Raw genomic sequence first — 16,219 nt, forward strand, 5'->3', positions numbered from 1 at the left:
AGTGTTAATGTGCAATTAGTCCTTTGGTCCTAGGTTGCTCTGTCAGTGAACGCTAAACTTTATATTGTGCCAGGAATTGATCTCCCAACCTTTTTTTTTCAATGCAGTCAGAGCTAGGATTGTGGAGGGGTCACAAGGGGATCTAGAGCAGGCAAGCAACTTTCCAAATTGCCGGTTAGTTCAGAAAATTTACTATTCTCCCAAATTGGTTTTGCAAATAATGACTCGTTTCATACCTGTCCAACAAGATGAAATACTGGGTAACATGTATATCAGGTGTTAGAAGCTGAGAGTCATGGTCATGAAGTTTTTATTTTTGTTATATTTATATGTGGCGACAGCTGGGAAAACATCTTTAGAACATCCGCTGGGGAATCACAAGCTAAAAAAAAATCACACCCCTCTTAATCTCTAATCTGACTGGTGAAATTGGGACAAACAGAAAGGATTTGCTGATGTGTGTGTGTGTGCCCGCCCGCAGTGTTGGATTCCCAGAATAAGATGCTGAATTTAGCATATCACTGATTGAAGGAACAGAGGGAGAGAGAGATAGAGAGAGATGCCGGCTTCCATATGTAAATTACCAATGCATTTTAGTGATAGGCATTATATACAGGACATGGCTTAATCCGTAACAGAGTCTAACAGTACATTTTGCAAATGGAACCAAGAGTAGATCATGGCTGAAAAAAAGCTGCATGGAAATATATTCATAAGCCACATGCCATAGATAAGTGCTATGAACTTTTGTCTTTCTTGCCATGTCTTCCTTGTATGAGTTCTAAGAGTCTGTGAAAACTAGTAAACTTGGCCAGTTTTGAGTAGTGCTGTGCCAAATTTTCATGAATTTTGATTTGTTATTAGAAGTGTTGGAATTCATTCCATGCCCTGTCCCAACCACTTATCTGCACCCAGCTGGATTGGGGGACAGTTGCCTCTGTGCATTTAGCCTTCTCCCCAATCCATAACTTTTCAAATAGTTTTTTAGACATACTTTCCGCAAAGAGCTGCGGAATTTTTGTTGTTGTTTTTTTAAAGATTTTTTTAATAAATTATTTAAATCCGAACATCCACCGACATATAAATTACTCTACAGATTTACATACAAACATACAAAACACTTACCAACACATGAACACCTACATTACATTGCATTACAATACGCATACCAAAATATATCCATTTCATCCAAATTCATTCTTTGCGAATATAACTTATTACAACAATAACAATAAGAAAAATATATGTTCAGACTTTTTAGCCCTTTGATCTTGACAACTCGGGCTAAATTCTAATCTATACTAATCTTTATTCTTGAACTTCCCTATTTATCTCTCCATTAAACTCGACGAGAAAGATAAACAATAAAATATGAAGGTAAGACATAGACTTCAACTATTTTGACTCTATTCCTCATAACAAAAACTTTTTATACCATTTTAATGCTTCCACTTTTCCATATATAACAAGAGTTATTCTAGTGCGAAGACTGTGTTGGTGTTGCACCGCTCTTTTAAATAAGACAAAAAAACTATTCCATTCCTCTGCAACAACACCTAGCAAAAAAGAATGGTTTTACAAAATCTTAGAATTTACGGAACTGGCTTACCTCTCAGAAAAAGTATAAGATAATCCGAGAAATAGATTTATAGAAAAATTGTTTAAAAGTAGAGCACACTCTGTAAGAGCGAAAGAATGCACCCCCTTTTGTGGTGGTGGAGGTATTCTGTGCTAGTTTGGCATCAAATGAGACTTGCACTCATTCACACCAAGTTTTGCTGGATTGTGGTCAAAATGTATATTATTAAAAGAAAAGATGCAGTTGTCTGTTGTGATCTGCAGTCCTGCTTATCTAGAGTACTGCCTCGGATTACCTAGCTCAGAAACCTAAGCTGTAATGGATGAGCTCGCTATAGGAGCTCATTGGCTTCCTTGAGCCTCTGGGTTCAGTTGTACAAATCCCCTGACACATGACAAGTTTGCGGCAGATAAGGCCATCAGTGGCTACAAGTCATGATGCCTATATAGTACCTCCGTAGTCTCCAACTGTCCTGAAAATGCTGGTACTGCCATGAAAAGCCATCATAGCTTCTCACTATGTCATGCGGAGCCCTGAATTCTGCAGTTGGGAAAGGGAGGGGCTGCAGCAGGAGGAGGAGGCAGTCTGGCCACTCCTAGGGGTGCAGCAGGACCTGAAGGGAGGGGAGGGGTGCCTCTGTGCTCCTCAGCTCTGTCAGCCTGTACCACTCAACACATCTGACTATGGTGATGGTGGCGGCAGGAGCACACAGGGGCCCTTTGGTGGTCACAGCTGCTGACCATAGAGACTACATTACTGGCATGGAAGTGCTGCCTTGTAAACATCTGGTGTGGTTGCCTCCTCTGATGCCCAAGGCAAGCTGATGGAAGCCTTCCAGTTTTACAATATATCATCTAAGACTCCTGCATATAACCAAGACATTTGCTGGTGCAGTATTGTTACATACCCCTCTTGGTAACAGCCATTGGGGCAGCTCAGCCAGCCCCACCCTCTTCCTGTATTCCCTCAGCAATGTGCGTTTTCATGCAGAAAAGTGGTGGGAGGCACTAGCTGGGGAATCCCTCAAGGGGAAAAGGCAAAGTGCCAGGGGATTAGTGGTGGGGACAGCAATGCCTGGTCAGAGGGAGCAGACTGAGAGGAGGAGTTGTTAGACACTGAAGAGGCAACAGTGTTTAGTGAGCAGGAAGAGACTGGGGCAGAGGGCAGTCCAGACCCAGAGGCAGGAGAGGAGCAGGGCCAGGAGACAGAGATGAGGCAGGCTGCTGAAGAATCCAGGGAAACTCCCCTCCTGCTGCGACCAGCTCACCTCCCCCCCCCCCCCCGTCTCCCAGAATACAGTGGTACCTCGGGTTACGAACATTTTGGATTACGACCACGTCAGACCCGGAAATTAGTGTTCTGGGTTGTGGTTTTGGGTTTGTTTGTTTGTTTGTTTTTCCACGTTTTACCATCCTCTGAGGCTTCTCTCTCCTTTCTCCATGAGCCTGGGCAGCCCCATGAGTTCCTGGTTCTTTGGCGGTGGTGGTGGGTGGAAAGCAGTGCGCGGTGGATCAGGCATGGAAGGTGGAGAAGGAGGGCAGCGGCGGCAGTGAGGGTTGGGCCGCAATGCGAGCAGCCTTGCTTCTCCTGCCGTTGCACAAAGTTGCTTTGTTCTGCTTCGATAGGTAGCAGGATGCCTCCCTTCTCATCGGAACAGCTCCGATCCCATTCCTACTTGCGTGCAAGCAGGAGGGGGAAGGGATCTCTCAGTTAGGCAGCACAAAGCCTCCCTTCCCAGCTGAGGGATCCCTGCCTCCTCCTGTTTGCACGCAAGTAGGAGTGCGATGAGGCTGCTCCAATAGGCAGCGTGAAGCCTCCCTTCACAGCTGAGAGATCCCCGCCCCCTCCTGCTTGCATGCAGCCAGGCTGAATAGTTGCTGGGGTCAGGCAAGGTGGAGGCAGCCCGGAAGCTGCATCTTAGAGCCCCTGCCCCTGCCTCTGAAATCACAAGAAAACATAAAACAACACTGACCCTGACCCTAATTCCAATCCTTACCCTAACGCTAACCCAGTCCTAAAATTAACCCTAACCCTAACCCAGAAATGGTCTTGTTAGATAGTAAAATTCATGTGAAATTGCTGTTTTAGGTGTTGCTTTTCATCATCAGGAATGGATTAATCCCCTTTTCATTACTTTCTGTGGGAAAGCGTGCCTTCGTTTAAGACCACTTTGGTTTAAGACCAGACTTCCAGAATGGATTAAGTTTGTAAACCAAGGTACCACTGTACACAGAGAAATGAAGAGAGACAATACAATGGAGCCTTAGGCTGCTAAGGAAGGAACTGGAGGAGGGCCTAAAATCTGTCACTAATGTGTTATGAGGGTGGAGTCTTCCAGTTGTGAGATGGTCTTTATACCAGGTGATCTAATGAGGTCTTAGAAACTTGAATTCTTTCCATTATGAACTTGCAGATTTTAGTGATTTACAAGCAGAATAGGAGGCATGCTTGGGGATGATTTAATGTGCTTATATATTTGGCTATATTTTATTGCTTGTTGATGTTGAAGTCCATATTCTTCTCTGGTTATGTTTGTAAGCAGCAAACAGTTGTTCATTTATTCTCCAGGAACTAGGCTTTTTCTTCACCTAGTCCAGCTATTGCCTTCAATTAAAATGCAACAGGGCCATGAATCAGCAATCATGGTTATCATCCTGCTTGTAAACTACTGGTGTTACTTTTACCACTCCAGGAAAACTATGTTACTCCCTTGCTAAATTCCTCTTCTTTTGTACATGGGGAGGACTGAGAATGTAGACATCATTACACAAATTTGATAAGGGTATTTCTTGGTCCCTTCCCTGCATATTGTGGAGAGGTGGTGGGGAATAATTGTGAATTAACCTATGGGGTCATATTGCAGAAGCAAAGAGAATGACATCTGCCATTCTCTGCAGCTGCAGAATATATTTTCCCCTGTACAAGATAAGCTCTGGTATATACAAAAGAGCATATCAAGTGGCAGTCTGTTAAAGTGATTTCTCATCACCATCTCCTTGGGGCAGTATGTACCCTGTTTCTCATATTTTAAGACATACCCATAAAATAAGCCATAGCAGGATTTTTAAGCATTCAAGGAATATAAGCCATACCCCGAAAATAAGACATAGTGATAGGCGCAGCAGCAATGCCGGCCGCGGCAGGAGGAGGAGGAAAAAAATAAGACATCCCTTGAAAATAAGCCATAGTGTGTTTTTTTTGAGGAAAAAATAAATATAAGACGTGTCTTATAATATGAGAAACACGGTATACGTCGGCATCAAGGGTTTCCTCCAATTTAGTCCAAACTACTCAATATGTTCTTAAAACATCCTTGACAAAATTGTTGTTTGAATGAACTATTAGCGGTGCAATGATGCCTTCATGTTCTTATATCCATTCAGGTTGCTATTTGCATTGATGAGCTGCAGCCAAAACCACTGCTACTTATTTATATTTCATGAAACTGGGGTTTCCTTGCCTTACCAATAGTTTCCTCTTGCACCATTGTCCATGTGCAACAACTGTAAACTCTGACAAGGACACAGAGCAGAAAGACGAGTCTGGGGATGCTTTCTCATACAGCTTTGTTTTTATTTTAGATATGAGCAAATGTGTCTGCATGTCTAACTGCTGGAAGCCAGATATTTATAGCTCTATTCAAGATACAGTAAACTGTAAATCAGGGATGAGGCTAGCTCTGATGAGTTATTGTAGTAGTTTTGTGAAGCAGGTTTTTGGTGTTTTGAAGCTGAGTGATTTATCCCCATTTATATTGCCTTTAAATCCACATTACCAGAGTGACGGGTGTGCGTGTTAAGTCAAGACTTGTCAGAATGTTTCTCAGCCTGAAATTGCCATGGGATGTCTGTTTTGTAACCATCTTGGTTATTTCACTCAGTCATTGTGCTAGAGATGAGCAATCTTGCACTAGGAGATAAGTTTATAGCCTATGAAGGCTAGAATCCCCCGCATGTAAGCACTTACTTGATGCTTAATTTGATAATAACACAATGAATTATATTAGCTGGTAAAATGATTTATAATTTATAATGTTCATTAAGTATGATGGTACAGTATTTATTTCAAAAGTAGATCCATGATTGTGTATATGTTACCTTGAATTTCCGAAATTGATAAATGTGTGTATGTTGGCAATGCCCAATAGAAGACAGGAGTGGTTGGCTAGAATCCTGAACAGGAGCGCTGCACATTGAAATAGATTGTTGCATGTCCCTCTTGCGACTTCCTAACAATCAACATTCCAGCGATACTGATGAGATAATAGGTAGCACTTGCACCCATTTTCCCCCTTTGCTGCCTACCACTGAACCCACCAATTTGCCATTGTTGCATCAGAGAGCCATTGTCAGTCAGTGAACAATGATGAGCTAAATAGACCAAAGCTCTGACTCAGTATAAGGCAGCTTCCTATATTCCTCATTTAGGGGATTAGATGAATGTGGTGTTCCAGAATATCTAATTGGTACAGTGCACACACGTAGTGTGCTTCAGCTTGTTTTTTTCTAGTTCTGTGATCATGCTTTGCAGAGGACCAGCAAACAGCTTTTCTGCTTTGAGTATAGGGGTATGAAGAATACTTGAGTATAGGATAAAGGATGCCTGAGATTTCCCAGGGCACCTACTCAATTCCTGAGCAGATCTTATAGCAATAAGGAAGAACATGGCAAGCTGTCAGGCAGACATATCTTTAATGACCAAGGGAATATTTACCAGTTCTTTATTATTGGTTTTTTCCTATTGGTTTAAAAACCACCACCTACAGCATTCTGCATCATGTAGCACAGGCATCCCCAAACTTCGGCCCTCCAGATGTTTTGGCCTACAACTCCCATGATCCCTAGCTAACAGGACCAGTAGTCAGGGATGATGGGAATTGTAGTCCAAAACATCTGGAGGGCCGAAGTTTGGGGATGCCTGATGTAGCAGCTGCACCCCTGCAAGAATTTCTGGCCTATTATTTAATATCACTAGTTTCTCGCACATTTTTCATGATTATGGTAATAGCATTTCTCTCTTTTCTGAGAGGTACTGGGAAGTTCAATATGCTAACACCAGAGTGATGGTGGCTGGGCATCTCAGCCCTTCAGAATAAGGCTTCAGTAGAACAGATGCAGCCTGTGTCTTACAAACTGGTCTGTGCTGTTCTCCCCTAGTCTCTTTCCCATTGACAAAGGTGGTGTCATTTTCATGAATTTTAAAAAAGCACTAAGTTCTGTATCATTGTGTGTGTACACAGAAGTCGCTTCCAAGATCTAAGTGGACAATGGCTGACTTCTGCCAGTGAGATAAGACAGAACATACAAACAAAACTGCTACACAAATTGAAGGTTAAGCAGAAGAAAGGTGATGCTGTGTCTCTTTCTGGACACTCCCTGTTGTGCAATCCTTTTCACCTTTCCTATCTCAAGCCATCTGGAAAGTTGAGTTAAAAAGTGGAAAGCTTCCTCACCAAGAGAAGTTGCATCTGAGCATCATTTTCTCAGTACAGTAAATACAAAAGTGACAGTTGACCTGGTAGCATATGCTGTTGCAGAATGCTGAAGTCAGTACTATTATTAATAATTACAGTATACTTACAGTATACAAAAAGTATTTTTGTGTTGTTTTCTTAAAGGGCTGAGCATTCTCGGAAGCCACAGAATGTTGAGTGTTAGTTGCAAAGAGGAAAGAGGAAAACATGTGTGCCTGAACGCAAGTCAAGTAACTTAACAAACCTCACTAGGGCTATTCTTGAGAACAAATCTTAAGAATCTGGGGCATAAACTACATTTACAATTCTGAATGTTAACATTTTATTTATTTATTTCCTCTAAAATAAGGTGTCATGTAGAGCTAGTAGAGTAATATGAAGAGTCTATTTACCCAGTCTATTAGAACTGAATAGACTTTCTGTGAAAAGGTCAGGGGGGGAAGTGGCTTAATCCTTTGTGTGAGACCCTCTTCTTAGTTACCAGGGTACAAAAGGCTAAGTGAAATGTGGAATTTGCTTGCCTTTTGCAGTCTTCCTCCAAATATTTTTTTTTAAGAAAGATGAATACAGCATGTATGAATCTTAGTTGCATGTCATTAAATATTTTTCTTTTCTTTTTACAGTAAATCATAGTATCCTGCTGCACTACGGTAGTAAGACACCACTTTGCCTTGTTGGAGGAAACTGGGGACGTAGGATCTTAGCCAAATATTCAAAATGGTAATGCAAAGATATCTCCTAACCTATACGGGAGTGGTGCTCGCTTTATACTTTCATCACCTCATCAGAGCCATTGAAGTCCCTCGGGATCGTAAGTCCACTGATTGTTTATTCATTCATTTATTTACTTTCTCAGTTCCATCTCTGGGACAGCTGACCCCAGCCTGAGGTCTTCAAATGTTGCTGGGCTACAAGTCCCAACATCCCTGCCTATTGGGCACACCATAATGTAGTCCCAATAATAGGTTGAGGAAAGCTGCCCTGGGGAGTTATTCACTTCAGTGGTTAGAGAAAAGACTGGATGTTTGCCCTGACTTTTTTTGTTCTATCTTTGAAGATAGTCAAGCTTTTATGACAAATGTCCTTAGAAGCACATAACTGGGTAAAAAAACAGAATCTGTAACTTGAACTAGACTATATTTATATTCAACTGTTTGGGGCTAAAGAGGTTACACAAAAGATATAAAGGCAAATTCACAGAATGTAAAATGGACCCAGAACACATGACATATTCAAAGAACATTTCAGATGTCCATATTGCCTGATGGTTTCATTCCATGGGCCAATCTGTTTTCTATATGTTGGGAGGATGGTTATATTTTCATTTCAGCTCATTATGTGTTTATGATTGTCCAGCCAGAAAGGCAACTAATAGCTGGGTGCCTGGCCATAATGTTCGGTTGTAGTCTTCTTGGTCATGTAAATAGATCACCTCTCTTTTTGTACTAGCAGGTGTAACATGGCTGTTACTGCTGGTTTAAATGGTTATTAGTGGAACGGCTACCAAACTATTCCAGTAAAGAGAAAAAAAAACACCCAGGCAACTTTCAATATGGAAAAGCCATTTTCAGACCAATGTACTGCAGCCTCTATTTCTTTTTATTATTTGACCTAGAAAAGTAGATCTCAGGAACTCTTCAGCTCTTGTCTGGGATTGCTTTATGTTTTAATCTTGACTCCTACTAGGAACATATACAGCTGCCTTATATGGAATCAAATCATTGGTCCATCTATCCCAGTATTGGGTGCAGTAACTCACAGCGGTTTATCTAAGGTTTCAGCCCTCCCTGGAGATGTCTGGGACTCAGCCTGGGACCATCTGCATGTTTTACTACTGAGCCATTGTTCTTCTCCAAAGGGGAAGGTTCAAAAAGAACACCTGGCCCTTACCACGTGGTAACTAGCATCCTGTTGTAGCTGAACCTGGTAACTGTGGTTTACTTTCTGAGTTCAAATCACACTGAATTAATCCTACTTTCATATGGTGGTTTGTAGTCAGAGACTCATGAATTCCTGGCATACAAATAGGCTCCTAACTCACCTTCATCTCATCTCAGAAACAGTAAAAGCTGGTGTGGTCAGCACCCTTTACCTGAGATTTGGACTAAGGGATCTGAATTTCCCCTAATTTATATACAATATATGCTTGCTTGCCTATATGTATGCTTTACCAGTTTACCCGATGGTATAAGGACCTCTTACATATGATCTTGTACCGGTATATATTTCCTGTATACATTGTATACAGACATTTACACCTGCCCAGCATCCTTATTGTGAAATTTCAACAATCATGAAAACTATTGTGATTCATATCTCTTCAAATCTTTTTTTATTATTATTTGTACCTGAAACATTGAAATGTTTAACGTACAAATAAAAAGAAAAGAAGATTTGAAGAGGTATGAATCACCAGACTTTTCATGAATATTGAGTGGAAATGTATAGTTTAAACATTTTGAAAGAACACATATTTGCCTTTAGGTTTCTGAGTCTAAGCAATACTATTTGCATTCATGAGGACTGGATGCATTTAATAATAGTTTATTTTAGTATCTTATTTCTTTTGTTTACTATGCATGGATAATACAAAGCTCAGCTAAAATTTTCAACAAGGCTGCTGCATCATGTGACTTTAGGCCACCCCACCCCCAGGCAATCTGATAGAAGTTTTGTTTTGCTGTTGTTTTAAACTGGTTGGAAGCATCTATTGCACACCCCTATTCTTCACAGAAAATGTAAAAGAAGAGTTCTAAGCATGGGTGCCCACCCTGGCATTAGTTAGCAGTGGGTGTCATGGCCATGCTTAAGATACCCGAATTAGCAAAAACTGCTTTAGCAGGAAGCTGGTTTAAAGAAACAGAGTTCTCTCCCTACCTCTCTTCTCCCCAACCTTCAACATTCAAGTCTCACATGGAATGTGTCTGATCTATAGAAAGGACTTTATGATCTGAAAATTGAGACAACGTATGTACTTTGGTAACCAAAGAAAATGTTGTTGTTGTTGTTGTTGTTGTTGTTAATGGACAAAGCTCTGTTGCATTAGCAGAGAAAGTTTCTCAGCTCAAACAGAGCTAAGGAAACACCCCAAAGGAGAATTTTTAATGGAACTTTCATACCAATATTGTTTCAGAGTCAATCACACAATTGTGGTCACTGGGACCTGGTACTGAATGAAGACACTTAGGCTACAATCTTAGCTATGAACGCTGCCCTATGAGAGAACACAGTGGAACTTTCTTCCCAGCCAACTTGCATCAGATTGCATTGCTAGTCCCTTATTGGTTTAATATAATGCAGATTTTGTTGAAAGATCTTTTGGCATTGTCTAACTCAGGGGTGGGGAACCCATAGCCCTCCAAATGTAATTGAACTCAAACCCCCATTAGCCTCTGACAGCATGGCTAATTGTCAGGGATGGTGGGCATTGTAGTCCAACAACATTGGGAAGGGCAAAGGTTAAGGCTCCCCTGGCCTAACTGACACTGAGTTTCATGATGAGGGCACTAATAATTTTCTTTGGGGCACGAGCTTTGATTGCTTCGGGCTAAACTTAATCAAAAAGCTCACTACTTGTTCTGATAGGCGAGTCTCGGAAAAGGAACACAGGGGCAGTAGAATCAAATACAAGTACTTTCTAAAAAAAGAGAGAGATTGAGAACTTCTGACTGGTAACAGGTTCCCCCCCCCTTTTGAATGAAAGAATGAGTGTAATATGACCTTAGAAAAGAAAAAAAAGGCACACTCAGTACTTGTTCTAAAGCTTGCTTGCTTGCTTTTAAACAAACTTTTGCATTTCTAAAGCACCTTCCATCTATTATCACTTAATTCCAATAATAGTCTGCTTGGGGCAGGAGATGTATAAGATTAGCTCTTTGTTGGAGGTTATGTAACTGCAATACAGTTTCATGTGCTGTTTATGTCAGTTTTACAGCTTTCCATTTGCTGTGTTGGGGCTGTTGCATGGTAAAGATGTGTCACACATACAAGGAGCAATGTTCAGATGCCATCCTGCTGTGCCTCTTATATAACATGCACATGCCGTCGCTTGGCCTGTGTTGAAAATGTATATGAAGTGGTGTCCCTAGTCTATCCCTTTCCCTAAACAAAGCTAAGTGATCAACTGGAACATTTTCAGTCTTAAGTCTGGCTGCAGTCTTAAGTATGTTTACTAGAGAGTATGAGCCATGGAGCTCATTGGGACATCCTTTTGCATAATCATGCTTAGACTTTCACTTCATTTCAACTTGTGCTTTTTGGACAGCTGAGCAATCCTACTAGGCAGCAGATATTGGGGGGGGATGCAGTACATCTCCTTTTGGTGAGATGGTTTGACAAATGTTTTGAAGTATTGCCTACTTCAAAGCAGTGTTGCTCAACACAGGACCTTGTAACAGGATGATACAGAAAACATTAAGGGATCTGCAATACATCTGCCTCACCCAGCTGGGCCCATTTCAAAGGTTTTCTTTCCCTTTTGCATGCATCAGGCTCTAGAGTCCCCTTTTCCTTCTTCAAGCTGCTAGGGAATTGGATTTTTAATCTTCCTTTTATTGAACACAGAAAAGTGCTCTGTCTCCCTTAGCCCTCTGGTGCCTGCCCATTGTTTGTGGCAGAGGCTCAGCTAATTAATTCATCACTCCTATTTGTGAACTTGAAAGGTTTCAGGTTTTACTAAATCGAGCAGGTGGTGCATTAATAGCTACAGCTGCTCTGGGTTTATGATAAGTTTGCAAATTGATGACTCTCCACACAAATGAGCTCTCTTTTCCTTTTGAACCCAGACCCTCAAGCCCTCCCTCCTTCGTAGAGATTAGTGGTTCCTACAGGTGCAGGGGTGAATTAGAGCAAATGTCCACCAGTGAAGCCAGGGTATCAGATTTGTATTCTGAGTTGTTTAGCCAGCAAACCTCCCCTTGATGATGTTGGAGAGGCAGCTGAAAAAATATTGAATCAAACTTGAGCATCATCTGCATTCAGACAAAGGGATTCTTAAGAGGAGGCTGATGATAAACATAGATGTCAGCACGAGAAAGCCTTGCTTCACCATCTTTAGAATTTTGGAGCTGTTGGCAAATACAGTATGTATGGAGGGACAACCCAACAGATATACTTACAGAAACTGGAGACTCCTAGGGAAACTTAGTAGCCATAGAATTAGAGAATTTCCAATCTCATGGATGGGTAATTGATTTAAAAAAGCAGAGGATAAGAATAGGAATAACGAATCAATTTCAGCTAATGTTTGGACATCTTAGGGTGGGGCCAATAACATCATTGTAGGGACAGTAGGCGTGATCCACTTCACATCATTACTATACTCGTGTAGGTAAGAAGTAGAAACCATTCAAAAGATAAACCAAGGGGTTCTTTGGCCATTGGCTTCAATGGGAGAGAGGGAGCAGACACTTTTTATTTTTAGTGGGACTATAACAGGGAAATAATGGGTTGGTTCCATGCCCCCAATCCTGATCCCCCCACACACACTTCATGGTTGCTGTTTAGAGTTTTTAAATGATTTTTTGGAAGTCTAAATGGAATGGTTAACCCAGGGGTCAGCAAACTTTTTCAGCAGGGGGCTGGTCCACTGTCCCTCAGACCTTGTGGGGGGCCGGACTATATTTTGAAAAGAAAAAAAATGAACGAATTCCTATGCCCCACAAATAACCCAGAGATGCATTTTAAATAAAAGGACACATTCTACTCATGTAAAAACACCAGGCAGGCCCCACAAATAACCCAGAGGTGCATCTTAAATAAAAGGAAACATTCTACTCATGTAAAAACATGCTGATACCCGGACCGTCCACGGGCCGGATTTAGAAGGTGATTGGGCCGCATCCGGCCCCCGGGCCTTAGTTTGGGAACCCCTGGGTTAACCTCACAAGTAGGCTAGCTCCTAATTTCTAATGCTGTCTGGTTTGGTTCGCATGGACCAAAGTGATTCCTCATGAAGTCTCCCTATCTGTATGGAATATGTGTCATTAGTATCTCCATATACAACTTTCCACTTTAATTGTTGTGTCAAAAAAAATGTTACAGTGATTGTGGAAATAGCTACTGGCAAGCAGGCAATACTTTAAATTCTCCAAGGGACCAGGCATACATGTAACTGAGGATGGTCTTGGCCACATCCTATAGAAAGAATGTTTGAACCTGTGGGCTAGGCCTCAGCCTGATCTTTCACATGCTTAAGCCACTCTCAAGAAACTGGAAGTAGATCTTGTTTGAGGCTTTCGTCCGTCCTTTAAAACACGAAGAGGAACTTGTGGCCCTCTAGCCCGTCTCCCATCAGCCACAGCTGGTACAATGAATGGTCTGAGATGATGAGACTAGTGGTCCAAAACCATCTGGAGTGGCACAGAACTACCTCTTAAAAGTCTTGAATTGCCTTTGTGGTCTTGAGGCATTAACTGTAACCTATTAATTTCTCTTTACACTTTTGTTGATGTTTTACGTAACTTTTTCCAGGAGCTCGACATAAGCTAATCATTGCCATCCTTAAAATGCTATGTTTTCAATTTAACTTTTTTAGATAGCTATATATACATACTAGATCTAAAATGTGTTAGACTAACCCACCCTCTCTCTTTCTTTTTTAAAAATACGCTTACACCTTGGAACTAACAGCAAGTATTCAAGATACATGTAAGTCTTACTTACTGACTTGTTTTTTCTCCAACACAGCTGTCTCCAGTTCTTTTTTTGGGGGGGGGAGAGAACACACAGGACCACTGTGCATAGTAACCATGTACATAGCAGACAGCCAAGAAGCCCAAAGTGAAACAGGGCCATAGGATGGGCATTACTTGCATGGTTAATAGCACTAAACACTGGAGTCTTGAGTTTTTGAAGCTTGATCTTCAGCACTTGGATGGTAACATAGAAAAGCTGTATCATATTCTAACCCAGGCTTCCTCAAACTCGGCCCTCCAAATGTTTTGAGACTACAATTCCCATCATCCCTGACCACTGGTCCTGCTAGCTAGTGGTCATGGGAGTTGTAAGCCAAAACATCTGGAGGGCCGAGTTTGAGGAAGCCTGTTCTAACCAAACGAAGGAAACTTTGTTATTTTAGTATACGGTACTTGCTACCTTAACATTAAATACAGGTAAGATACAAAACCGTTTGAATGAAGCTTTTATATTGACTTAACTATATAGATAGCTTACCAAGCTTTCTAGTTGTACAGAGCTGTTATTTAGGCATCTAGGCATTCTTAGTTGAGGACGAGTTCTGTGAATCATGAAAGTTTTTGCTATCTCCTCAGCATATTGTCCTAGTAAAAAATTACCCAAGTGGATCATTTTAGATATATTTGAGACCTAATTACTTGTAGAGAGGCCTTCTTGCTTCTGGATGGGGGGGGACAGCCCTCTTCCCCAACACCCCCAATTCTTATGCGTGGTTTGGGTTTCCTTTTGAACTCAGTGTGAGGTAGAGGAGTGTGTGTGAGGGAGGAAAGCTTATTAAAGCCATTGGCAGTCTGAAAATATATTATATAATGGCCACTGGAGAGAGAAAACCCCAGGAGAAATTGAATACTGTGGCTTGTTCTAAGGCAGCAGGCTAGACTTAACACCAAGCCAAGCCAATGACATAATTACTCCTACTTTAGGGGAGGGGGGATCACTGAGCTGCATTCCCATGTTCCCCCTCCAGTACACCACAACTGATCAGAGCAGCAGTGCTCCATTGCAGCTTACCTATCCCAGTTCTCTGCTGTCCTATGCATACATATGGAGATGGTGCATCATAGTAACTTTGGGGACAGCTTTTCCAGGTGTAATTCCAGGAGCCAAACCTTCTTATTGAGCTTCACTCTAGGGTGAACTTACTTTGTGGCACCTTACATATATTTGCAGATGACATGTGGATTCAGATGTGGGTGTATGGTACTCTCTTGGGATGACCTTCTTGACTCCATCTGCATGTTCTTGTTTTTCTGTGTTTCTTTCCTGTCCTGGTTCTTCTCTTCCCATACTTGAATTATCAGATGATAATTATGTGAAGATCAAGCAATTTGGGAGCACCACATTGCGGGGCATTGGCATATAGAGTTTGTAGGTCCAGGTATGGCTTTGTCTGGTACCATAACCTAGTCATTGTGGCAAGTCTGTCATGCAGTACTTTGCTATCAGTGTGCCTGTTCACTGATATTAGATACTGAAAAAATTCCTTTGCTGATTTCTGCAGCCTCTGTTGTTGCACTTGATCTTGCAAAGACTTGTCTGCTTGCAGAAAGGAAATTGTTGCTGCGACTCAGCAGGTTGCAGGAGAAGGGGCAGATCAACAGTAAATGCAGACCAACATTGGTACATCTGACTGTAACCACTAGTCATCTCATGCTTTTCTAGAACTCATTTTCTGCAGCAGATTGCAAGTCTTCTGTCCCAGCCATAGCTGCCAAGTTTTCCCTTTTCTCACGAGGAAGCCTATTCAGCATAAGGGAATTTCCCTTTTAAAAAAGGGAGAACTTGGCAGCTATGGTCCCAGCTTACACCTGAAAGTTATCCAGCCAAGTAGCCTTGGTTGGATTTTGCAGGGAGAAGTGTGTGCCTTTAAATGTGGGCAGAGAAGAGGAATAGTCTCTTAAAGTAGCTGGCCAGAAATGGCACTCATTGGCCCAGTTCATATGTCTCATTAAACTATGGTTTAAATTGGAGTTACCCATCTGTCAAAAGTGCAAAGGGACTCGCTGTCGGTGCTGATCAGCTGATTGGTGGTAACAACAAGCCCTTTGGAAGTCTGTTGGATGTCTGGATTCAGTGATGTCAGCCATCACTAAGGATGGGGAGAATTGAGTTCAGTTCGCATATGAAGCCAAATCTATCAATTTCACAGTTTCAAAACAATATACAAACTGAAACACAGCTATCCTTCAAAATCCACGTTTTTCTGAATTTTGCAGTGTAGTTGTCCAACCAAACAATGCTTTAAAAATGCATATACTGGGGGAAAGAGTAATGTGTCCATGCTTTCAGGCTTGCCAGACTCTGGGCTGTATCCAACTAATGTGTCCCACCAGTGGAAGGATTTATGCTTGCACAGTTGAACATTTCCCCCTCCCGCTATGTGCAGCTCATGGCCTCCCCAAATCAGTTCCAAAGGGTGAGGAGAACCCCTAGAACCTCTAGCTCCATTCAGACATGCAGAGGAGATGGTT

The 16,219-nt window shown here is 41.7% G+C and overlaps 1 protein-coding gene across 6 annotated transcripts in view; it reads left to right on the forward strand.

Annotated features, from left to right (window-relative positions):
• The window catches only part of NFASC (neurofascin), a 197,675-nt gene that overhangs the window by 76,001 nt on the left and 105,455 nt on the right, over window positions 1–16,219 (forward strand). For 4 of the 6 annotated variants that reach the window (XM_060277089.1, XM_035122043.2, XM_035122048.2 and 1 more), the window contains exons 3-4: window positions 7,676–7,863; window positions 13,683–13,700. In XM_060277089.1, coding sequence (XP_060133072.1) covers window positions 7,770–7,863; window positions 13,683–13,700 — 112 coding nt within the window. In that variant the 5' untranslated portion in view covers window positions 7,676–7,769. The remainder of the gene's footprint in view (window positions 1–7,675; window positions 7,864–13,682; window positions 13,701–16,219) is intronic. The other 2 variants (XM_060277090.1, XM_060277091.1) reach the window with 1 other exon arrangement.

Source organism: Zootoca vivipara, chromosome 7, assembly GCF_963506605.1.
Source record: "Zootoca vivipara chromosome 7, rZooViv1.1, whole genome shotgun sequence".
Lineage (NCBI taxonomy): Eukaryota > Metazoa > Chordata > Lepidosauria > Squamata > Lacertidae > Zootoca > Zootoca vivipara.